At 44.6% G+C, this 25,811-nt stretch overlaps 1 protein-coding gene across 3 annotated transcripts in view; it reads left to right on the plus strand.

The window, feature by feature from the left end:
* The window catches only part of LOC147458098 (Peptidase S41 family protein), a 79,810-nt gene extending 55,256 nt beyond the window's left edge, over positions 1-24,554 (plus strand). For 2 of the 3 annotated variants that reach the window (XM_086512833.1, XM_086512836.1), the window contains one exon: positions 23,694-24,178. In XM_086512833.1, coding sequence (XP_086368959.1) covers positions 23,694-23,819 — 126 coding nt within the window. In that variant the 3' untranslated portion in view covers positions 23,820-24,178. Of the gene's footprint in view, positions 1-23,693; positions 24,179-24,352 lie in introns of those variants that run through there. The other variant, XM_086512835.1, reaches the window with a different exon arrangement.
* The last annotated feature ends 1,257 nt before the right edge of the window (positions 24,555-25,811 follow it).

Consider the following 25,811-nt stretch of genomic DNA (forward strand, 5'->3'; position numbering starts at 1 on the left):
CTACGATGTGAAGATCCTCGCATCCCCGGGCGTCGTGAGTGGCCAAGTTGGATGGCTCAATGAAGAAGAATGCCATGATGAGGGTGTGAGTGGCTAATGTATGGTAGGCCATCTTGAGTAGTCCCTCTTTAAAAAGTAGTGATCTGGATCCGTATGGATCCTCTATGTGTAGGTCCTCTGCTCTTAAGGGTAGTCTCTCTGACTCTACCGATCTCCAGCAACAAAAGACCTAGGGATCTCTGATCATAGTAATCCATGATGACGGATAAGGGGCCAAAGCCCTCTTTGAATAAGCAATGAAAACGCCCACGGATCTCATAGTATGCTGTGCATTGGCAGATGTAGTGCTCCTCTGTCTTTGGCTCTCTCTAACAAACGTGGCATAATCTCTTCTTTGGGGGTATACCTTTGTATCGGCCAGTCTCTATCTCCAACTGGTGAGATGAGGTGTGTAGGTGACCAATAACACATCTAATGCCATGAGATAGGTGGGTGTCTATATACTTGGGGCATGAGATAAACCCATCATTTGTCATTTGGAGAAGATGATCTCGATAAAAAGCCATCTTTGTTGTCACGTGACACATCCAACCCTATGTGTCTGTGGACAAGCTACACCATAACAGGGTTTCTGTCAAGTCCTGTCGGTTTAGATTAGAAGTGATCTGGCACTTTTGTGAGTCTATTCGTAGACCGTGCATGCCCAGTCACTTAGTGTAGATGCATATCCTCTGGTTGCACACCGCATAAGCATAAGCATTTCCATCAGATTCCATCAAAGTCAGTTTGGGAATTTTTCAAGTGGCTTTATCCTATTTTTCCCTATTTTTAACATTTTTCACTTATTTATTAAGTGACTTTTGTTGGGAACTCAGTAGGGCAAATTGGGTAAGTTAATATATAAGCAAACCCAAGTTAGCACAATAGGGCAGATGAGCAAGGAGCACAACAGGCTTCTAAGCAACAGGTGTTCCCTCCCTCTCTCAGCAAGATCCTCCCCAAGCCATCTTGGTGAGGCCACTCCGCCATCAGCCCCAGCGTTTGATCATCGCCATCCTCTCACCCTCCCTTGGCGTTTCTCAAGCAGCAGCGTTTCAGCCACAAAAAACGCAGCCTAAGGCCTGATCCAGTTAGCGTTTTCAGCCTCCGACTTCAAGCCAAAAAAACGCAGCATTGTCCTACTTGTCCTCAGCGTTTTTACCATCCCTACAGGCCTCTACAAATCAGAGAATTTCAGCCATCAAAACAGCAGTAAAACAGGGATTTTCAGCCATACGAATCAGCCTCAAGATCACCCAGATTTTCAGCCATTAAGCTCTTGTGGACAGCAGATAGAAGAGAACCAAATTCAGCCCTAAAGTCATCATCGCCTTCATCGACATAGTCCCCGTTTGCATTAATCCATGCATCATCATTGTACACCTTTGTGCAATCAAAAGTAGACCACTGTCGCCGACGAGAGTGGGGCCTTCGGAGAAGGGTTTTACAACCTCTCGGGTGTCCTATCTCTTTTCTCTCCTTCTCTCAGTCTCATACACTTGCACGCACAATATCCACTCAGTGTGTTCGTGATCATAGCACTCTCTATAAGGACGGAAGGCTCTCTCCTTCCCTAAGAACTAAAAGGAACCTTGAGCAAATATAGATCATTAATCTTGAGAAAATACAACATTCATTCCGTTGCACCTAACATTGGTATCAAAGCTTTGGCAGTGTTCTATATCACTCAAGGAAAGAACCACAAGAACCACGTAATTTTTTTTTGCTTGTTGAGGAAGAACAGATCTTGGTTCTCGAGCCTAGGTTCAAAGAACCATCACAGGAAGTATTATGTGTTCGTATGATTGATACGCACGCATTGTTCGAGTCTTTCATTCGTGACCGTTTCTTGTATTTTAGTCAACATCGTTATGTGATCCCTTTTTCTAGGCATGACATATTGTATGTTGAGCACGTTTCTCTCATGGATGAGCACGAATGTATGCGGATTGTTCATGAAAAGCTGAAAAGTTTGTATGTAAGGAAGTCGCATTCCATGTCTCTTCCTTGGCATGACACAGTTTTCGAATGAGCACATGAAAGTATGAGCACCAAGCATGGGCATTTCCGTTGTGAATTGCCACAGTTGATTTCTCTAGCTCATAAGAGAAAGATTCGATCTCATTGTTTGCATGTGTTTGATGAACGGTTTGTCACTCCGTCTCTATGTTCATCTACATTGCATGCACAGTCTTTAAGGAACACAAGATTTTTTCCACTCACTTTACATGGAATAGGTATGTTCATGGTTTTGTGTTGGAAATGGTTTCAGGAATTTTCAGCCATGGAGATTCTTCAAGACGAAAGAAGCAGGTCTCTAGACGAAGTTGAAGCATCGAAGGAGCCACAAAAGACTTTGTGTCGCTTTCGGCGCGGCCCAAAGAAGCAAGCGTTGCAGACCTTTATGAAGTTTAAGTATCGCACGACCCACATATCAGAGTGGGCCGACGAAGAGTCCCTTCCAGGATTCCGGATGTTGTTGGCGATCTCTCTCGACGCCATACAGTTCGGTACCAATACCTCACTTTGAAAATGAGGGGATGTCACGTGACACATCCAACCCTAAGTGTCCGTGGACAAGCTACACCATAACAGGGTTTTCGTCAAGTCCAGTCGGTTTAGATTAGAAATGATCTGGCACTTTTGTGAGTCTATTCGTAAACCGTGCATGCCCAGTCACTTAGTGTAGATGCATATCCTCTGGTTGCACACCGCATAAGTATAAGCATTTCCATCAGATTCCATCAAAGTCAGTTTGGGAATTTTTCAAGTGGCTTTATCCTATTTTTCCCTATTTTTAACATTTTTCACTTATTTATTAAGTGACTTTTGTTGGGAACTCAGTAGGGCAAATTGGGTAAGTTAATATATAAGCAAACCCAAGTTAGCACAATAGGGCAGATGAGCAAGGAGCACAGCAGGCTTCCAAGCAACAGGTGTTCCCTCCCTCTCTCAGCAAGATCCTCCCCAAGCCATCTTGGTGAGGCCACTGCACCATCAGCCCTAGCGTTTGATCATCGCCATCCTCTCACCGTCCCTTGGCGTTTCAGCCACAAAAACGTAGACTAAGGCCTGATCCAGTTAGCGTTTTCAGCCTCCGACTTCAAGCCAAAAAAACGCAGCATTGTCTTGCTTATCCTCAGCGTTTTTACCATCCCTACAAGCCTCTACAAATCAGAGAATTTCAGCCATCAAAACAGCAGTAAAACGGGGATTTTCAGCCATACGAATCAGCCCCAAGATCACCCAAATTCTCAGCCATTAAGCTCTTGTGAACAGCAGATAGAAGAGAACCAAATTCAGCCCTAAAGTCATCATCGTCTTCATCGACATAGTCCCCGTTTGCATCAGTCCATGTATCATCATTGTACACCTTTGTGCAATCAAAAGTAGACCACTGTCGCCGACGAGAGTGGGGCCTTCGGAGGAGGGTTTTACAACCTCTCGGGTGTCATATCTCTTTTCTCTCCTTCTCTCAGTCTCATACACACACTTGCACTCACAATATCCACTCACTTTGTTCGTGATCATAGCACTCTCCATAAGGACGGAAGGCTCTCTCCTTCCCTAAGAACTAAAAGGAACCTTGAGCAAATATAGATCATTAATCTTGAGAAAATACAACATTCATTCCGCTGCACCTTACATTTGTCCCCAGCTTATGTGATGGAGACAGCCAAGTCCTCCTAGTATCCAGCTGAATTAGATCATGTCTGATCATCTTGCTAATCTCCGAATGTGTGAGGGTGAGGGATGGTGCATCCAGAGAATACTGAAAAGGGGGTAGCCTGTCCATCCTAAATCCATATAGCTCAAACCAAGCTGATATCTGTGCAAACCAACAGGAAGTATCACCCTCACTGGCCAGTTGTCGCAATGACTCAAGCGCTAGTCGTGCAAATCTGCTGCATGGTAGCTCCCATGTGCTATGATTGAAAGACATTGATCTAGCAAGAGCCTCTACTACAATTACTAATGCGCTCATCTCAGCTATGATAATCTCATATGGCACTGAGGCTTTCACCCGAATCAGCCTGGAGATCATGGATAGAAGTGGTCTCTCCATGGATCTCCATCCATCATCTTATGTGCGCCCTGATCTACTATGATGGTCTAAGCTAGGCCCCCATATCTGCACTCCATAAAGCATGATGGAAGTGACCAATGCGTCAAATAGCCAAAGCGTAGTACGTGGCTCCTGAAACTGCACCTATGGACATCTCCTCTCTAGTCCTACTAATCCGGTCATCAATATTACCTTTGCAACACCTCTCAGAGAGAAAGTAGGTCCACTAAATACAACACCAAGATATGTACAAGAGTTTACATACTCTACTATTTCTTGTCCATATGTAGAAATAGGTGTCGATCTCCTGACCCACTGCGCGAATACCATCACCTTGGTTGTGCCAAGGTTGATGGAGGGCCCATTGTCATGTGCATAAGAATATAACGCATCTAGATCTCTTTGCATACCCCTTGAAAAGTCTGAAATAAGCACAATATCATCGACATAAAGCAATAGAGGCTTCCATGTACTTGAGAATTGTGGTTCTCTATCCTCTGCAGTCTCAAAATAGTCAGCAATCTCATCGATATACAATCCAAACAAAGTCGGAGAAAGTGGGCATCCCCACTTCACCCCAATAGTATAGTGATTAGGGTCTACCCCTCTACTGTTCGTACTCTCCCTATAACTATGTCATACAATGCCATGATACCCCATACAAACTCTCATGGGACTCCCAAGTCATGTAGTCGCTGTATCAACTTGGCTCCCGGGGCCATGTCAAAGGCTTTGCGGAAATCCACAAAACTACAATAACTCCTTCTCCCATGTGCTCTGCCCTCCTCAATGATCGCTCTAAGCGTGAAGATATGATCAAGTGTAGACAATCCCCTCATGAATTCAGCCTGCTCTAAAGCTTGTACACCCTCTCTCTCTGCCCATATGCTCAACTTATGCCCAAGTATAGATGCATATAGCTTGACCAATGAGTGGCGAATTATGATAGTGTGACAGTTAGCTGGCAAGGTAGGATCTCCAAACTTAAGTAATGGTACACTCGTAGATGTACTCCAAGTCTCCCCCTTATTGTCACAAAGTGATGATGTGTCATGCCCAACTGGAAGAGAAATGGCCGAGTGGACAAGAGAGATTGAACCGACTAGTTGAAAGAACTTATGATGCACCGGCCTTGGGGCCTAAAACCCTAAAGACCAAAAGCTTAAACTATGGGAGAGATTTTTGTAGATCACGGTTGCATGCTGACGTGGCGGATCGTACAAATGTTGACCTAGTAGGGCTGTACGGATTTTCCGCGTTTTGTGTTGGCTGTGCCACATGGTAGGCTATACGGAATTCCTTGATTTGCGCTAGCGTTTGGGAGCATATATTTTTGCAGTTCAGTGCTTTTGAACTAATGCTTTTGGGCTCTACTTTTTGGGCATCCCTTGTACTCTCTATAAGAGCCCCTGGGGCCTCACTTTGCAGAGCATCTAGATGTAGAGTCTGAGAGCAGAGGACCCTCGGAGTTGTACCTTGATGTGATCAATAATAAAGAAATATCGAAAGGGGCGCCAGTCTTTGGCTCTAGTGCTTCTGGGCGCTGAACTTCGCCGTGCCGTGTCAACTCTCTCTCTCTCTCTCTCTCTCTCTCTCTCTCTCTCTCTCTCTCTCTCTCTCTCTCTCTCTCTCTCTCTTAAAGTTCAGTGATTTTGAAGTTTTTGTTCATGTGTTGCTAGTGATTTCTCGCATGGAGTGTCCAAGCTTGTAACAGTGGTATCAAAGCTCAGTCGATTTTTCCTTCTACAAAGAATCCGATCCCTTTTATCGCGGGGCACATGGATCCAATCGACGAAACTTGCGAGGAGGAAACTTTTGCACGTGACTACTCAGGTTCGGGTGAAAACATGTAAGATTCAAATGGAGGAGGGCCACCTTCTGTAGACTCGGAAGGGGAGTACATACCTCTTCTACCTACGGAGTATGAACGAATGGAGATGTAGCATCAACAGCAGGTTGATGCCTGCGCCTAGTAGATGCTCCAATATTCAAAGGATCCCCAGTATGCGAAATTTTTCATCAAGCACCTGATTGATGAAATGCATTCTCGATGGCGTACGGCCATCAATTCACCTTTGAAGTCAACTCTGAAGAAAACATCTACGTTGGCCACACCTACTTAGGGGTTTACTCGGAGGATGCATTTGATGTAGTAGTAGAAAGGCGAGTCAATCGTCTCCTGAAGAAGAAGAAGCAGCTAAAGAGACAAAGTCGAGCAGCAGACTATCCTGGCTACTTGGATGGGAAATCTACTTTTGGGAATGCACGAAAGACAAAGAAGCGTGTGGGCTTTGAGGGTGTTTCCAGTTCATCCTCATCCTCTTCTGACAATTCAGACAATTCTTTCTCCTTTGACTCTAGTGACGAGAACAGAAAGAGCAAGAAAAGGAGAAAGACTCAAAGGCACAGCAAGAGCAAGAGAAAGGCAAAGAAGATCAGATTTCATCGGAGATCTTGGAAGTATTCTGACAGTTCGGATGAGGACTCATCTTCCTCTGCAAGTTCGGACTTCGATGAGCATACGTTTTTTACCAAGAGGAAGTGTTTTTACAGAACCAACCATTAGGATGTTGTCGAAGATAAGGGCAAGAAGCGGAATGATTTCCAGGGGGGTGGGCAAGCATTAAAATTTGATACTTTTTTGGGTTTTTGAGATACCCATAAGGCCCTTGCTTTCATCCAAGAGTTCGAGATAGCCTACTTTGGAGAACACTACTCAATGCACTCGAAGGTTAGGAGCGCAACATCTTATCTTAAGGGAAACGGCAAACATGGTGGTCTACCCTACTGTTACGAAGGGAAGCACTGACGAACTGGCTACAGTTCAAGCGAATTTTTACCTCCTCTTGGCTCACTCAGGAGTACGAACATGACGTGATGACCGCTTGGAATCATCTTCGGATGACCAAGAAAAATACATTACAAATTTATCGCCAGAGATTTTGGGATACTTTTCTACCAACCTCTTCTTTCAAAAAGATCACCTCTAAGCAACAGATTGAGCGATTTTGTTGTGGTCTACCTAAAGAGATACGAGACTATTGTTCACTGCAGAAGTCCGAGTTCATACAACAACTAATGGGGCATGCCAAACAAGGGTTTGCAATGCACACGGGTACTCTTACATACCCCATTGATCAGCTCTTGACAACAAGGACCGGACAATATTCGAACAATGGTAACATAAGAAGAGTTTAGGCCCTTAGATGTCAGCAGAACAACGAGCTGAATATTTCAAGGAGGGGAAGTGTTTCGGTTGTGGAGAGCTCGGGCATGTGTTGGCTTGGTGCCCACACAAGGCACCTAGAGAATAGCTAGAGGATAAGCCAAAGAGTGCTAGAGCAGTAGAAGAGCGTGCACGAAAAGGGAAGACGAAAACAGGACTTGTCCCAGATTTTGTGGGGACCGGCTCTGATCAAATGAACGAAAGTACCGAATTTTGCAGAGCATGGGGCAAAGTGAGAGACCAAGAAGCACTTATTTTCTTCGCCAGAGGAGCCAAGGCCAACTTCATCTCAATCGACTTTGCGGCTTGACTTGGAATTACGCCCGAGGAAATGAGACCATTGGCACAGGCAATTCCAACGGCACCCTGATTGGATGTTGCCATTACATCTGTCATTGGCAAACTACGAATGCATTGTGAGGGGTATTTAGGGCACAAGGACTTTTACATCATGCCTTTGGAAGGGTGTGACATTCTCTTAGGGATCCCTTGGTTCCACAAGAACAGTAGAGTGGTCGATTATAGGGCAAGAAAAGCTATCCTGAAGAATGAGAAGGGTAAAGAGATTGTACTTAATGTAAAAATAAAGGGCGAGTCCGTCCCACTTGTATTGCCTTCAGCTGTTTCCAGATTAATGAAATCCAGTCTTTTTGTTTACTGGATCTTCTTGAAAGAACTGAATGACAATCAAAGGTCAAATATGTCCGATTTAGAAAAGGAACAATATTTTTTGCAAGCTTAGGCTAATTGCTTCTCTAAAGGCTTACCAGGAGAGTTACCTCCTTCAAGTCCTGAAGATCACACGATTGATTTGATTCCAGGGAGTACACCACCAAACTCGGCAAGCTTACCGAGCTAGCCGAGCGTAAAATGAAGAAACAATGAACCAGGTGAAAGAGCTTCTTGAGAAGGGTCTCATCCAGCCCAATACTTCGCCATTCTGTTTGCCTGTGTTATTGGCTCTAGAGAAAGATGGATCTTGGAGAATGTGTCACAAAACGGGAGTGTACACGAGCACTTAGAAATTCTGAAAATTATAATTCTTTGAAAACATGAGAGAAGGGAGAAGATCGACACAGTATTGGGGACCAGAAGATGGGCTGGTCCCCCCCCCCGTTAAGAGTATTGTTTTATTCAGGGAGAATTCTGATCAAGTAAGCAGAAACACACTTCTTCATTTCTTTGTTGATGGAGATATGGCTTACAATTGGGAACTGCGGATCTCTTGCATCAGCATGAATCTTTATTTTCTTACCCCCATGATCAAAAGTGAGGGTCTTTTCCACATAATCGGGAATAGGTGTCATGTGAAAGTGCCATGGCATACCCAAGATGATATCACATCCCTCGATGGGTGCCATCAAAAATGATTCGCGGTCCTTGTACTCGCTTATCCGAAGATTGAGCTGTCCTTGCACGGGAGTTGCATTGGTTGTCAACCCCTCGAATGCCGATCCGGATGTAACCGGTGTGCCAAGCTGAGTCGGTGTGAGGCACAAACGTTCCGCAGTATCCAGGGAGATGAAGTTATCCGTGGATCCTGGATCATAAAGAATCAGTACTCGCTGGTTGTTCAAAGACCCCCAGCCCACAGAAGTTGACGCTTTCCTTTCTCCATTTCTATGTTTCCTTGAACATCTGGAATTGAGTTCGAGCTTGGTGGTGCGGGTTCCTTCCTTGCTTTCTCTTGCCTCGTAGAGGCTTGCTCTTGCCGTTGCTGCTTTAGCGGGCAGTCCGGTTTCATATGTCCTTTCTCGCCACAGTAGAAGCATCTTCCTTCCTCTCTGAAAGTTTGAAGTTGAGTAGGAGAAAGGTACTTAGTTCGCTTGCCAGTGCCCTCTGGCTTCTTAGAATGATCATCGTCTCTAGATGGAGGACGTTTTCTTCCTTGGCCCCCTTGGTCATCGTAGACCCCTCTTTGTCTTGCACGGTAAGTGCCATGCTCCATCTTTTTGGGCGTCCCAGTTGAGTGCAAATCCTCAGCAATGATTGCTGACTCCATCATCCTCTGAAGAGTATCATGCGGATACACCTTCATACTCTTTCGAAGCTGCGGTTGGAGACCCGCTTCGAACTTTCTTTTCTTTTCCTCGTCGGCAATCTTCATGAAGGGAGTGACCTTCAGAAGAACCGACCAATACTTGTCCACATAAGTCGTTACTCTTTCATGTTCCTTCTGGGCAAGCCAGTCCCATTCCTTCCGTATGTCCTGTTCGAAGTCAGGTGGAAGAAATTGTTCATAAAATTCAGATTTGAAGCTCTCCCAAGTTCTGGCCTGAGAACCTTCCAGAATCTTGGCTAACCACCAATTACTTGCCGTTTCCTTGAGGTGCATCCCCACATGGCGTAATTTGGATTTTTCAGTGAAGTGCCCATTGGTAAAGGCAACTTCAAACCGTCTGATGAAGGACAGTGCTTTGGAGATGTCTCTCCGTCCGTTGTAGGTTTCGAACTTGATGTCCTTGTCGCCTGATTTGAAGACTCTCATGCGATGTTGAGACTTGCGACCATGCTTCTTGAATCGAGGCTTATCTTTAGGTTGATGTAGGGTAGTGGCAGTAGTAGCGGCTTCCTTCTTCTGACGAGATGATCGAGAAGTAGAGGTATAATCAGGAGAGTAAGATGGAGATGAGATAGAGATGTCCTTGCTCTTGTCTAGCAGAGAGAGCGCTTTTTCCTGGCCTTTCCTTGAAGTAGGCCGTTCATTCCGATCTGAAGATCATTTGTGCACCTCGGCACGTTCTTCTTCTCTTGCCTCCTGTGGTCTCAAGCCAACAGTGTTGTCTGGATGCTTGACTGCATCAGTTCCATTCGTTTTCTTCATTCCGCCCAAAAGCTTTTGGACGTCTGGCAACAGTAAGATTTGTTGCAACTCCGCAAGCTGAGCTTGCACTTGTTGAAGCTCCTCTTCAACGCTTCTCCCTTGGCTCGACATGGTTCTTCCCGGAATCGTCCTTCTTTGCAGAGAAAGAGAGGAGTCCGAGCTCTGATACCACTGTCACAAAACGGGAGCGTACACGACCACTTAGAAAATCTGAAAATTATAATTCTTTGAAAACATGAGAGAAGGGAGAAGATCGACACAGTATTGGGGACCTGAAGATGGGCTGGTCCCCCCCCCCCCCCCCGTTAAGAGTATTCTTTTATTCAGGGAGAATTCTTATACAAGCACGAGCACCCGAGGAAACCCCTCCGTTCTGTAGTCTTAGACCCGAAGGTCATGCTTTCCCGTAAAGGGCTTGGGCACAAGGCCGTTCCTTCCCATGAGGGACTTAGGCGTGAAGCCGGACTTTCCCGTAAGGGACTTAGGCGTGAAGGCGTACTTCCCGTGAGACGGGAGATTCCTGCAAAACAAACCACACAAAGCAGCAATTCTCAGTGCGTATCAACACCTTATACCTGTCGCTCCTTGCTCGGAGAATCAACCTCCGTACTCAGTCGTCACGCGAGCACTTGCAAATTTCGTCGCCAACCTCTGCTCCAGAATCCCAGCGCTTGCACTTCCTGCTGCTTCCGGCTTCTCCAAACTGAAACGCTGGCTACCCTTTTATAGGGTCTGACACCTGGCAGGAATAGGGGTCCAAAAGCAGAGCTTGGCGCTCTTAGAGAGAGGAGAGAAAATCGCGTTTTCTAGAGAGAGGAGAGAGAGATCGCAATTCAGCCCCCCGTGCGTTGGTTTTAGCGCTGGCTTTTTCTATAAGAGCCTTGCTTGCTTTATTTTATTAATAAAGGGGCCGGTCACTTTATAAAATAAAGTGTGAACCTGTTCAAACTTTAAAAACTCACTCAGTTAGTGAAAACAATGCTACACGGACACATTCCAGGCGTCCCCGGGTGCAGGACACGACACAGATGCAATGCAGACACAGACTCCTCGCGGGAAAACATCTGTCCTCCCGCGACTGTTCCTGCTTTTCGTAAAAAGCTTCATTGAACCCATCTTTATTCTTGTGCTTGCGTTCTTACGCGTATTTTCTTACTCAGTTCGGATTTCCTCCTTAGCCTACGGGATGCCCCCTTACCATGCACCTGTCACCCATCATGTGACGCATCAGAGGCACTCGTAACCCGGCCCTTTCCACCGAACTTACGGAAACTCCTTCGCGATGTTTACCGTCACCCATCAAATGACACATCAGAGTTGTCCGTTCTTGATGGCAGTTCTTGTAGCTACAATCTTTTTAACAGTTCTTAGTGCACAAAATAAAATATCCTAAAAAAGAGATTTAATCATTAAAAATAAGAAAATAGTCCAATTAGCAACAGAATGTGCATTGACTATAGAGCTCTCAATAAAATCACCGTCAAGAACAGATTCCCTATTCCGAGGATAGATGATATACCAGATAGACTTCAGGATTCTACTTGCTTGAGCAAAATTGATAATGAAGAGTATTCATCATCAGATCCGAATTGCTCCTGGGGATGTCTACAAGACAGCTTTCAGGACATCTTTTGGCTTGTACGAGTATTTGGTGATGCCTTTTGGTCTCATGAATGCTCCCGTTACATTCAACCGCATGATGGATAGAATTTTCAGAAAGTATAGATCATTTGTGGGCACCTTTTCGAAGACATCATCGTCTTCTCCAAGAGTGAGACAGAGTACAAACACCATCCGGTACAGGTCTTCCAGGCACTGCGGCAACATCGATTGGTAGTAAATGGAAAAAAGAGCAATTTTTTCTTGCCAGAGATACACTTCTTGGGACACATCGTCTCAGCGGAAGGTGTCAAGATGGACCCGGCTAAAGTTGAGACCGTTCATGATTGGCAAAATGTTCATGAAGTTCGAAGTTTTTTGCTCTTATTATCTGCGGTTCATTCGAAAGTTTGCAAAGATAGCTTCTCCATTGCATGTGTTGACTCAGAAAGGAGTTCCTATTACTTGGGGACTGTCGAAAATTGCAGCCTTTCGGACTCTCAAGGAAAAGTTGACAACGGGTTTATTGTTGGCTTTGCCAGACTTGCAAAAGCCCTTTGAGGTTTACTGTGATGCTTGTGGTTGCAGTTTGGGAGCAGTCTTGATGCAAGAGGGCCATGCTATAGCTTACGAGAGCAGATGTTTTCACGTCTTGAACGGGTTGCACAGATTTATGAGAAAGAGCTTTTCGCAGTTATTCATAAGCCATCTTTATCCCCAACTCTTGCGACATAGACAATCGAGTCCTAGTATCCAGCTGAATGAGATCATGGTTGATAATGTGGCTAATCTCTGAATGTGAGGTTGAGGGAGGGTGCATCTAGGGAATATTGAAAAGGGGCAGCCTGTCCATACTAAATCCATGAAGCTCAAACCAAGATGATGCTTACATGAAGTATCACCATCACACACTAGTTGTCGCGATGACTCAAGCGCTAGTCGTGCATATCTGTTGCGTGGTAGCTTCCATGTGCTATGAATGAAAGCCATTGATCTAGCAAGAGCCTCCACTACAATTGGTGGTGCACTCATCTCAGCTATGATAATCTCACGTGGCATTGAGGCTTTAACCCGGATCAGCTTGGAGATCATGGATAAAAGTGGTCTCTCCATGGATCTCCATCCATTATATATGCGCCCTGATCTACTATGATGATCCTCCTAGGACCCCATATCTGCACTCCATAAAGCATGGTGGAAGTGACCAATGTGTCAAATAGCCACAACTTAGTGTGTGGCTCCTGAAACTGTACCTGTGAACTTATCCTCTCTGGTCCTCCTAATGCTGCATATCCCCTCGTCAATCTCTCCTCTGCAACACCTCTCATAGAGAAAGTAGGTCCACTAAATACAACACCAAGATGTGTACAAGAGTTTGCATACTCTACTATCTCCTGTCCATATGTAGAAATAGGTGTCGATCTCCTGACCCACTACGTTGTAGTATTGAATACCATCACCTTGGTCTTGCCAAGGTTGATGGAGAGCCCATTGTCATGTGCATAAGCATATAACGCATCTATATCTCTTTGCATATCCCTTGAAAAGTCTGAAATAAGCAATAAGGTATCCAGGTACTTGACAGTTGTGCTTCTCTATCCCCTGCAATCTCAATATAGTCGACAATCTCATCAATATACAATCCAAACAAAGTCGGAGAAAGTGGGCATCGCTACTTCACCCCAATAGTAGAGTGAACAGGGTGTGAAAGACCCTCTGTTGTCCGTCCTCTCCTTATAACATTCTCATATAGTGCCATGATATCCCATACAAGCTCCTGTGGGACTCCCAAGTCTTGTAGTCGTTGTATCGACCTGGCTCTTGGGATTGTATGAAAGGCTTTGCGGAAATTCACAAAGCTACAATAAATCCTTCTCCCATGTGCTATGCCCTCTTCAATGATCGCTCTAAGCGTGAAGATACGATCAAGTGTATAGAATCCCCTCCTAAATCCAGCGTGCCCTGAAGCTCATACACCCTCTCTCTCTCTCTCTCTCTCTCTCTCTCTCTCTCTCTCTCTCTCTCTCTCTCTCTCTGCCCATCTGCTCAACTCATGCTCAAGTATAGATGCATATAGCTTCGCCAATGAGTGGCCGATCATGATAGTGTGATAGTTAGTTGGCAGGGTTGGATCTCTAGACTTGAGTAGTGGTACAATTGTAGATATACTCGAAGTCTCAGGACCCCTCGCACATGGCCCTGTTGAACATGAAGGCCAACAAACCATCAATATGATCCCTAGCATGTATGAAATGCTCTGCCACTATACCGTCATGATCCTGTGCAATCTGCCAATGGCTCACCTCACCATTTGTGTCGTGAAGAAAGTAGAAGTGGGAGGACATGGCTTCGGTGGGTCTGGTAATGGTAACTGCTCCACTATTGTGTATAGTGAGGATGCATATTGTGTCCATGTCTCTGTAAGAGTAATGACTGGAGAGGGTGAGTGCTCTCTAAAGAGTCGTCAAGCCTCCCGAGTCCCTAGAGTCCTGGCTCAAGAGTATCTGATAAATCTCTCTCTCAAGCTGAGCTAAGAAAGATCTCTCTTTCGCCGTATAGGGCAGCGGAAGAGTATAGGTGACTGCCCAAGTGTGATCTCTCCTAAAGCCACCTCTCTGTGTAGTCAAGCTCTAGTCTTCGATATTCATTGCCATACCAACTATTTAGAGCCGTGCTCCTAGACGGTGGTCTCCCATTTGGGTGAGAGTGGGAAAAAGTTGTGACTGTTGTTGTGTGTATCATCTCTGTCATTATCTGGATGAGCTCTGACAAGGGTCTATGGGGATACTCCCTTGCTAGAAGACTATACAACTCTTCTATATACACTCCATCTGTCTCTCTACAGAAGTGATATCTCGAATGGCTATGTGCTGCATGATGAAAACCACCAATAGTGTAAGCAAAATTTACTTCAAAAGATATTTGAGCATGATCTACCACCACCTCAACAAGTTTAGGCGAGACTGATAAGTCCCGAATGCATGGTATAAGTGATGTGGGAGCAAGAACATAATCTAGAGTGCTAGCACCATTTCTGTGAGGGAAGCAAGTGAAGTTGCTTGAACCGGAGTATCTATCAAGGCCATTCAAAATAGCCTATCCATGTGATGTGCCCATCTCAATCAGATATCTCTCATACTCTATAAACTTCGCAGCATCCTTTGAGGTCCTAGAGAGTCCCATCTCTCTAGAGTCTAGCTCTCTCAACATCTCCTTGGAAGTGTCAAAGAAAGATTCTTGATGACACGCTTTCCTAGCGTTGAAATCCCCAAGTAGGATGACATTTCCATCCTTTGAGAACTCCCGAATATCCTCATCTAGTATCATGTATGGTGACTGCCCCTTGGCGAAGCATAATGGGATGTGCTAGGAGGGAAGCAATATATGGCAATGTAAAGAGCTTTGCCCTCCTTCGCTCTAACTCTGACCCACATATAACGGGCACTCTCATCTCTGCGAACCACCTGGATGATAGGACGTAACTCCTCCCTAAATAACATTGCTACTCCTCCTAAACCTTTGCTATTGTGCTCATTACGAGCCACTTGTCTACATGTGCTCTCCCATCTATATCCAGTCACCCTCAAGAGTGTGCTCTCTGGGCTCTGATGCATCTCTGAATAGAAAATGATGTCCCTCCCTCTAAAGGAATCGTTGAAGGCTCCAACATTTAATTGTAACGAGCCATTGCAATTCCATACTGCAAGCTTTAGGTTGGTCCCATAGGTCGACCGCTGTCATGCGGTACGCTTGTCAAGTACTATCACTTTGCCTCCTCTATAGAAGGCCAGTTTTCCCTCCTCTCTGGCAGCAAGGATCTCGGGCATGCGTTCTTTCATTTGTGCTAGTTGAGACAACGTAAGAAACTATTTATTATATGTATGATAGGCTCATATGTTAGTGAAAGACTATAAGCTAAGCTTTTGAATTTGACCATCCTAATTATAGAGCCATATTTAAACATGTTTTACGATGACGGAGCTTGAGACAAGGATAGAGTTTGACTCTTGAGAGAGAGAGAGAGAGAGAGAGAGAGAGAGAGAGAGAGAGAGAGAGAGAGAGAGAGAGAGAGAGAGAGAGAGAGAGACGGGGGTGTGGGGGGATTGGAGCTTGAGACACGAGAGGGAGGGATGGAGCTTGAGAAAGAGAGGTAGAAACCACATTTGTTCTTTGAGGGTGTTGTGCTTTCCGCCAAAAAAAGAACATGTAGAAGCTAGAGTTCCATGTCCAAGCTTAAAGCTCTAGCAAGAAGAGTAGCTCAGTAGAGATGTTGAGAGCTTGAGGAGGAGGTGAGTCGACCCTCTAAATAGCCCCAAATCAACCCTCCAAATAGCCCCAAACTTGTCCCTAAATAGCTCCAAATCTGCTCCCAAACAGCCCCAAACATGCCCCCAAATGGCTAGTTAAAAAAATGTTTGACTTTTTTGGTTGACTGTTTCGGATTCCTGTTCCGCCGTTCCGCGTGCCGTTCTCCCCGTTCCAGTTACAGCATTCCGTTTTCGACTCCGTTTCGGGAGCCAGATCCATTCGGAACGCTGTTTAGGAACGTTTAGGGTCTGTTTTGCCCGTTCTCTGTTACCATGGCTTGATGGCCGCCTCCACCTCATTACTCGTCATATTGTCGTCCTTCACTATCTTCTTGCTTGATTTCATAGGAATGTTCGATTGAAGTTACTTCCTTCTTGCATGAGAGAGAGAGAGAGAGAGAGAGAGAGAGAGAGAGAGAGAGACTCTAAAACAAAAAAGAACCCTAAAAAATAGCAAGAAACACTCATGAAACCCGAAAAAACAGAAAAAATCAGTAATGAAACCTTGTAAAACAGCGGAAAATTTTTTGAAACCCTGAAAAACAATAAAAAACAGTGTCAAACCCTAGGAAAAATCAAAAAACAGTTTCGAATCCCTAAAAGACAGTAAAGAACAGAGATGAAACCCTAAAAGACAGAAAAAAATAGTTTCGAAACCTTGAAAACAGGAAAAAAAGTGATGAAACCCTAAAAAACAGCAAAAAACAATTTCGAAACCCTAAAAAACAACAAAAAACTGTGACGAAACCTTAAATAGAGCATGAGAGAGAGAGAGAGAGAGAGAGAGAGAGAGAGAGAGAGAGAGAGAGAGGAGACTGAAAATGGTAAAAGAGCATGATCCACTACTACACCCACACATCTGGGTCCTACTGTGAAATCATGAATGCAGGGGATGAAGCTCGGCTGTGCCATGACATAGTCCACTGTGTTGGCCCCAGCCTATGTGGAAAGCAAGTAGAACCACCTGCTGCGGGAAATTTGTTGTAGGCCATTAAGTATGGCCAATCCATGCGAGGCCCCCATTTCCATCAAATATCTCCCGTACTCAGTGTACTCATCCTGTGAACATCTGTTCAGCCCCATGTCACTGGTATTAAGCTCTCTCAGTATCTCGTCCGAAGTATCATAGAAAATTGTCTGATGATTTCTCGTGGGAGCATTAAAGTCGTCACCCGAGAGAATGATGTCGCCATCTCTACAAAAATCCCATATGTCCTCATCTATACACTGATGTGCTAGGGGCAGAGTACATATAGCAATGTACAAGAATATGTTTATCTTAGCTTTCCCACATGTATCTAGCCTAATCATTTGTCCAAACAATGTGCACAAGCGGCCGTAACTCCTCTCTAAATAGGACTCCTACTCCTCACCTTCTGCCCCTCTGCTTTGATCTCTTGTCTGCTTGACAAGCTCTCCCACCTATATCCAGTCACATGTGGCATAAGCCGTCCCGGTGCCTAGTGTGTCTCTGAGTAAAAGACGATGTCTCTCCCGATATAGCTGTCCTCAAAGGCCCCTATATCAAGACTAAGTGACCTGTTATTATAGCTCAATGCTGCCATCTTTAGTGTGGTCCCACGGGTCTCACACCGTCATGCGGAGCGTCACTCCAATATCACCACCCTTTCATCTTGGTAAAAAGCAATCTTACCTTTTTCCCTTGCCGCTCTAATATCCGGCATTACCTCTGCATATGAGCAATCTGCGAGAGGTTGAGATCATCTAAGATGCCCGGCTTCTTGAAAATGATCTCTTCTTCAAAAAGTCCTTCGCTTCCATAGGGGGGAAACGAAGGATAAGTGCCCTTTCCTTAGAGGTTTCCCCATTGCTTCCATTTTTCTTATTGCCCACTCTCCAAGTTCTTGTATGCGTCGGCTCATTAACCGCCATCATAGTCAAGAGTTATTTTACCTCTTCGTCCACATTATCTTTGTTTTAAGGCATTCTCACATGTAAGGCATGCACCCGTCTCCTTTGCTCCTCTTCTAGTGTCAAGTGAGTAATGGAAGAGAGAGAGAGAGAGAGAGAGAGAGAGAGAGAGAGAGAGAGAGAGAGAGAGAGAGAGAGAGAGAGAGAGAGAGAGAGAGATAAAATGAAATGAAATGTTATATTAACGTCTTCAAAAGGCCAGAATGACCTATGAGACCAAACTGATACAAAAGTGGCGAATCTGTTACAATGTCTGGGTACCTTAGTACTAAAGTACTAAGTGTGAAAAGTGTGAAAGTGTGAAAGTAAATGTGAAAAACTAAATACAAAGTATTAAATAAACTTCTTAGGAGCATTCTGGGTGTCTGGCTAGAATGCTTCTAATCCTTTGTTGTAGTCTCCTCCGGTGAAGTGTGCTTTTGCATCTTGGTCATGGTCGTCTCGATTTCCTAAGCTCAATCGCTCTGTCAATTAGGGTGCCTTTGGTATGAATGTGGGTACTCCTTTGTGTTGGCTGCTGGCCTCTTGCTTCCCCTTCCACTCCTGCTTCTCTCGATCCGAAGAAATCTGTGATCTGCCTCTGAGGCTGTAGTGCTCTTTGTCTTCTCATTATATTATCCATGTGCCGATGTAGTTCCAGTAGGTACAAGCCTAAGCATCTTTGATCTTGGTATTGCATGATTCTATCTAGAGGTCCAAAGCCTTCTTTAAAGAGGCAATGAAAACGCCCACGTATCTCATAGTATACTGTGCAGTGGCATATATAGTGTAATTCTGTCTCCGGATCCATTCCGCATAACTTGCAAATTCTGCTCTCAGGTGGGATTCGCCTAAATCTGCCAAATTCAATTTCCAACTATTGTGAGGATGTACGAATCTGACCAATAGCACATCTCAAACCATGAGACAGGTGGGTATCCATGTAACTCGGGCGAATCACAAATCCATCTTCAGATAGTTGTAGGAAGTTTGCTTTGTAGTTGGCCATCTTCGTGCCCAATTCTTGTGTAGGGTCTACCCATGTCCTCTTAGTATCCAACTGTATAAGATCCTGTCGGATGATTTTTTTAATCTTCGTTCGTGTAATTGCCAGTGATGGAGCGTCAAGAGAGTATTGGAAGGGGGGTAATCTTTCCATACTGAACCCGTGTCTCTGAAACCACGAGGACAGTTGCGCATACCAGCATGATGTATCCATTTTCATTGCCAATTGTCAAGAGGATTCGAGGGCCAGTCTAGTATATCGACCATTATATGTATCCCACAAACCATGTATAAAGGACACTGATCTGGTAAGAGCTTCAATTTCTATCGGAGGGGCCGCTAGTTCCGCTCAGGTAATCGCGTGTGGTACGGAGGCCTCGGCTCTAATCATTCGGGAAATCATAGATACCAAAGGTCTCTCCATTGACTTCCAATTATCCTGATCCACAGATGGTCCCCAAATCTGGACCCCATAAAGCATAGCCGAAGACACCACAGTATCAAAGAGCCAAAGTTTTGTTCGTGGTTCCTGAAACTGCACTTGTGAACACATCCTCTCCAACCCTCCCAGGGCCGCAGAGACTCTGGATAATCTAGCATCCGCTGCTTTCTTAAGAGTAAACTTCGGTCCTGCAAATACCACCCCAAGGTATGTGTATGCATCTGTGTACTCTACTGTATCCTGGCCATATGCAAATGTAGGTGCCGATCTCCTAACCCACTGCGGTGTGGTGTTAAACACCATAACTTTGGTTTTACCCAAGTTTACCGGCAGTCCACTGTCCTCCGCGAATTTATGTAATGCATCTAGTTGCCGCTGCATTCCATCTGGTGATTCTGCTATCAATACAATATCATCTGCATACAACAACAAAGGGATCCATGACCCTGCAAGTTGAGCCCCTCTGTCACCCTCTCTATCAATGTAATCTGATACCTCATCTATGTACATACCAAATAAAGTAGGGGACAGTGGGCATCCCTGCTTCACTCCAACGGTGGAATGAACAATGTCGGAATCCCCTTATGGAGTACGTACATAACCAGTTACTGACCCGCATAAGGCCACGATCCCCCAAATAATCTCTTTGGGGACCCCTAACTCTTGCATCCTACGCATCAATCTGGCCCTTGGTACTGTATCAAAAGCTTTCCGAAAATCCACAAAGCAACAATACATCCTTCTCCCATTTGCTCTTCCTTCCTCAATAATGGCTCTGAGCGTAAGAATATGATCTAAAGTGGAATAACCCCTTCTGAATCCAACTTGTCCTGTTGCTCTTATGCCCTCATTCTCTGCCCATCTACTCAATTTTTGTTCAAGAATGGATGCGTACAGTCGGGTCAAAGTGTGACCTACCATAATGGTATGGTAGTTCCCGGGTATCATAGGATCCCTTGACTTGAAAATAGGTACGATAGTAGATAATTTCCAAGATTCAGGTAATCCTTCACACATGACCCGATTAAACAGACGAGCAAGGACTTCTGAAAGTAGATCCCTGGCATGGATCAGATGTTCTGCTACTAAACCATCATGATCATATGCTCTTCTTGTCTTTATCTTATCAATGGCTTTTTCCACCATTTCCGTAGTAAAGAAAGTACTAGTAGCAGGGCATGGCTCTAGCGGATCTGGTAATGGAGGCTGTCCAGATACCATATATAATGATGTTACATATTGACCCCAGATCTCAGGAGAAGTAATCGTCGGAGGCGGTGAGTGCTCTTGAAATAAGCGCCATGCCTCATGTGAGTCCTGACTCAAGAAGAGCTGATATAAATCCTTCTCCAGTTTGGCTAAAAATGCCCTTTTCTTGCAACGTACTATACGCCGAAGAGCAATCCGAGACTGCTTATATGTGATGATCCCAAGTGTAAGCTCTTTCTGGACCTGGGTTCTCGTCTCTCTGCATTCCTCGTCATACCAACTGTTTTGAGGCATGTTCCCAGCTCCTCTCTTCTAATCAGGTTGAGTATGTGGGTATGCCTCTTGTGCTGCTCCATGTAGTATCTCTGTTAACTGAGAAGTAATCTCCTCTACAGTATATACTGGATCGGCTGCCCACATCCTATTATAGATCTTTTCCACATAGACTGAATCAGTTTCTGACGTGTGAGTATATCTTGTGTGTGTCTTCTTCCTTTGTACTTGAGAGGCATTGTATTGGAAGGAGATTGATAAGGTCAAGAGAGCATGATCCACTGCAATCCCAACCGGTTTGGGTCCCACCTTAAAGTCCTTGATACTAGAAACAAAGCTTGGTGAAGTCATGACATAATCCACTGTACTGGCCCCATGCCTGTGCGGGAAGCATGTGAATCCACCAGATAACGGGAAATTCTCTAGACCATTAAGTATGGCCAAACCATGTATAGTTGCCATCTCCATGAGATGTCTCCCATATTCAGTGTGTTCTTTATCCTGTGAGTTTCTAGTAAGCCCCCTCTGTGATAAATTCACTTCTCTGAGCATTTCCTCTGAAGTATCATAGAATACTGCTTGAGAGTTGGCCGTTCTGGCATTAAAGTTTCCTAAGAGAACGATGTCTCCATCTCTAGAGAACTCCCATATATCATTATTCAATATGGAGAAAGGGGATTGTCCTTTAGGTGAGGAGTAGACTAAGGTACTTGGAGGGAAGTAGCATATAGCGATATATAGAAATCTACCTGTCTCGGCTCTCATTCTCACCCACATATACCTTGCTTGCTCATCTTTCCTGATAATCTGTAGTAGTGGTTTCAGCTCCTCTTTAAATAAGACTGCTACTCCTCCTAAACCCTGGCTACCCTGTAGAGATCTCTTGTCTGGTCGACTAGCTGTTTCCCATAAATAACCCTTCACATGTGGCATACGCTGTCCCGGTATCTGGTGTGTCTCTGAGTAGAAAACTATGTCTCTATCCCTAAAGCTGTCTTCAAAGGCACCTACATCTAGCCTATATGATCCATTACAATTCCATGCCGCTATCCGGAGCGTCGCCCCATAGGTCTCGCACCGTCATGCTGAGCGCTTTTCCAGAACCACTACTTTCCCTCCTCTATAAAAGGCGATTTTCCCCTTTTCTCTTGCTGCCCTGATCTCTAGCATCAACTCTTGCATGTGTGCCACTTGTGCCAATGTAAGGTCATCTCCCAAGAAAATACCGGTTTTCTTAAGAGGTGGCCTCTTTTTTAGAAATTCTTTCCTTATTTCTTTATTCGGGAATCGGAGAATAAGTGCCCTATCCTTTACGTTTCCCTTCTCATCGATTCCTTTCTTGCCCACTCTCCATGCACTTGTGTGAGTAGGCTCTGTGATGCCCATGTGTTGTAGCAGTTCCTTCACTTCTTCATCTACATTCTCTTTGTCTTTGACTCCTGTGACCCGCACATGCAGAGCCCGAGTCTTCCATTTCTGCTCTTCCTCAATGGTCATATTAATGATGGTAGAAGTAGGTGTGGTCTCGATCATCTGGGCCTTCCCTTTCTTCGCATCCTCAATCCATTTCTCTGCTTCATCAACCTTTTCTTGTGTCTTCACAAGACGTTCCGCACATGAAGATGCTGTTTTCGATTTTTGTTCATCTCCTTCCCGTAGAGCTTTCATCTGATCCTTCATGTCCTCCAGCTCCTTCAGCACCGAAGGTTGGTCGTCTCCCTTCTCCTTAGTTGCAGATTTGCAAGCTGCAAGTTCTCCTTTTAGCTGTGCGATTATTGCATCCTTTTCCCCCATGTGATTTTCCATATTTGTTCTCCATGCTTCAAAACTTGCTACTACCTCATCGAGTTTCTTTTGCATAACGCATTCTGTTACATTTACTTCGGCCTTGATAAGGTTTCGTAATTCCGTTTTCAAGATCTGAATCTCCTCATTCTGTATCCCCCGGATCTCTCTCCTTAGTTCTTTCATCATGTCTCCATACATGGAGTTCCTGTAGCTCTCAGCGCTCGCGTGCATTTCCTTCCTGATGTCATCTCTCATGTAGTTTAGCTTTGATTTGAGCATCATCTGGACCTTCTCCATCATTAGTTCATCATGTATCTTGGACGTTTTCCCCACTCGTAATGATCCTGGTGATAGTACAGTATCTCTGTTGCTCCGCTTAAATGTAGCTGTTGTTTTTTTGGGGTGGTGTAGCTATCTACACCCAGCCCTTCCCCTTTGGTAGGCGGATCCATCGAACCCGAGCCCCAAATGTGGGGTAGGGTACTAGGGAGAATAGGGCAAACTTAAAAGATTTTATCTTAAGGCTTAAAAATTTTCTCTAAATTTGAACATAAGGCTGGGACTTCCTACGCGTAGGTGAAGGGCGGGGGGGGGGTGATGCGGCGCGTATGCTGGGACTTGCTACGCGTAGTGTTGCTGGGACATGCTACGTGTAGGACTTCTCTTGCCTTATCGTGAGAATCCTGCAGCCACGCCTGTGGAACCCTAGCCACCGCGAGCACTGCAGCTCTATGCAGCGCCTAATCAGCACCCACGCAGCGCCTGCTGACCCCCTGGTTCGCGATGTTCGCCTGCTGACCCCCAGTCGTACCCAGCGCTGCCTTGTTCGTGACAGCGCGACCTCGCCACTGGCTGACCTGCTCAACCCTGCGCGTCGTCACCCCTGGTGCCCTGTCCCGCCACCGCTCAGCCCCGTGCTCAGAGAGAGAGAGAGAGAGAGAGAGAGAGAGAGAGAGAGGACTCAGGCTGTTTTTAGTAATGGGACTAAAAGAGAGTATTTTCAGGTTGGAATAACACCAGATCATTCGCTACCTACTTCTACCCCTTTGGATAAAGATGAATTTTGTCGGTGTTTGACTGATGTGTCATTGCCTTGTCACATGCCACCATCAGCATTTTTTTCTCAATAATTGCCACGAACACAGGTTGATTGTAAAATTAGTCTATATCCATTCTTTTGCAGAATGCCCAATTTCTATATAGATAGTTGTTGTAGTTCTTTTAAATCCTCGTGGACTTTTTGAAGGGTCAAAAGCAATTCTTGCCCAAAAGTTTGGTTTGAATGGGGGAAGCCCTTGAAATAAGTACCAAAAATGGAAGATACGTCTCAAGCTTGTGTTCAATGTTGTCATCCCATCCTTCCATTGAAAACTCCTTGAAATAGTTGATCTAATTGTAACCACCTTGGGAACATTTCCTATTGAGTTACCCATCTTATGTAAGGGCTATGGGCTTGCAAGGTATAATATGAGATTGTATGTTAGCACAACCTAGATATTCTTAAGAAAGAATGTAAGATTGCAACCATAACCTCAACAATATCATCATCAATTATAGAAGTAAAAGAGGGAGCTTGTGGTTTTGTAGTCGAAGAAGCGTTTATTTGAGGTGTGGTTTTTTTAAATGAGGAAACTGATGCCTATGTCTATCCTTTAATTCATAGGGAAGAAGATGACTTTGGTGAGAGCAATTGCATATGGAAACTTTACCAATTTTAGCATTCTAAGTAGCACCTCAATTCTTGTTCTAGTGATGTTTTTTTATTCAAGGATCCAAATATAGAGATGTGTATGCTGGAACACAACATTCTTTACCTTGTATTTTACCTTTTTCAATCTTATCGAGGATATGTATTAGTTCCATGTCATATTTCTTTTGTTTTATGTTTTTCTTCTATAGGGGTTTAGACATTCTAGTGTTTGGTGCCAAATGGTGGTTTGGTGTAGGGGATTTTCTTTATTGTTTTCCTTGTAGAATAAGAATGGTAGGGCAAACCTCTATTGACCAAGCCTCACAATAAATTCTTATAGAAAGCTAAGCACTTCATCCATTCTGCATCCTTTGGAGAGACTTGGATCAATGGCTAGTAATTGAAGAGAAAGTGCGGTACCTCTTAAAAGGGGGGTATTATTATAACATAAGCTCTCCTCTCTTCTCTTGCAGAATAGGAAGAACACAATTCGATACATCTTTTTATTTTGGTGGATGGATCTAGTGTTGTGGTCCATGCTCGAATTGTTTTCTTCCTTCAATTTAAATTACTCGGTATGGTAATTATAAGAACTATAAAAATAAAAAATGGCACACCATTGAAGAGTTTATGGCTCTCGTCCCCCCAAAGAAATTCTTACTAAAATGAAAATAATAAAAGCATCCTTTATAATAAATCTATCCCTTGTACTAACAGTATCCCTAATGAAAGGAAGAGGGGTGAGTGGGCTTGTAACTTTAGGGCGACTCTTCCTTTTTAGATTCTCAGTAGACTAAAAGCTCAAAATTTAAAGGCCAATTAATTTCCTCCTCAAACTACCCCGGATCTATTTCTATTATAGTTAATTACCTGAAGAACCCCTCTTGCTTCATTTCTAACAAAGAAAACCCTAGCTGGTTAGATCACAAGGCTTCCAAGGGCAAGGTCTTGATTCGAAGGCATGGAGGATTGAGGGGTGCATGCAACACAAATTTAGAACTTACACAAGTGCATCAGACCATCCTTGGGCCGCCAACCTTTGATCCTCTCCCCATATGCCCATGTGGATTATTTAGAGGAGTCGAGACAAGGGGAATGACATTGGTGGAGCTCACTGCTGGGAGGAAATTTTGCATGAGGGAGACAAGCACCAACATGACTCAGTTGTTGATGTGGTCACTGGTGAGAAGAGGAGGGGAACGTGGAGCATAATACTGCTTGGCAACAACACCATGTCTTAGTTTTTTTTTTTCCTTTGGGAGTGGATGGGGTTGGAGGGAGTGGATGATGATGAGGATCTTAGCAATAAGGAGGATGAAGAACCAATTGCATCATGAAGAAGAGAATGTGGACCATAGCTCTTCTAGGGTATCAAGCAATGTAGCAATCTGAGTTAGCACCATATAGTCCCTTTGAAACACTTGGAAACATT

The sequence above is a fragment of the Adiantum capillus-veneris genome, chromosome 5 (assembly GCF_014529385.1).
Source record: "Adiantum capillus-veneris isolate H3 chromosome 5, ASM1452938v2, whole genome shotgun sequence".
Taxonomy (NCBI): domain Eukaryota; kingdom Viridiplantae; phylum Streptophyta; class Polypodiopsida; order Polypodiales; family Pteridaceae; genus Adiantum; species Adiantum capillus-veneris.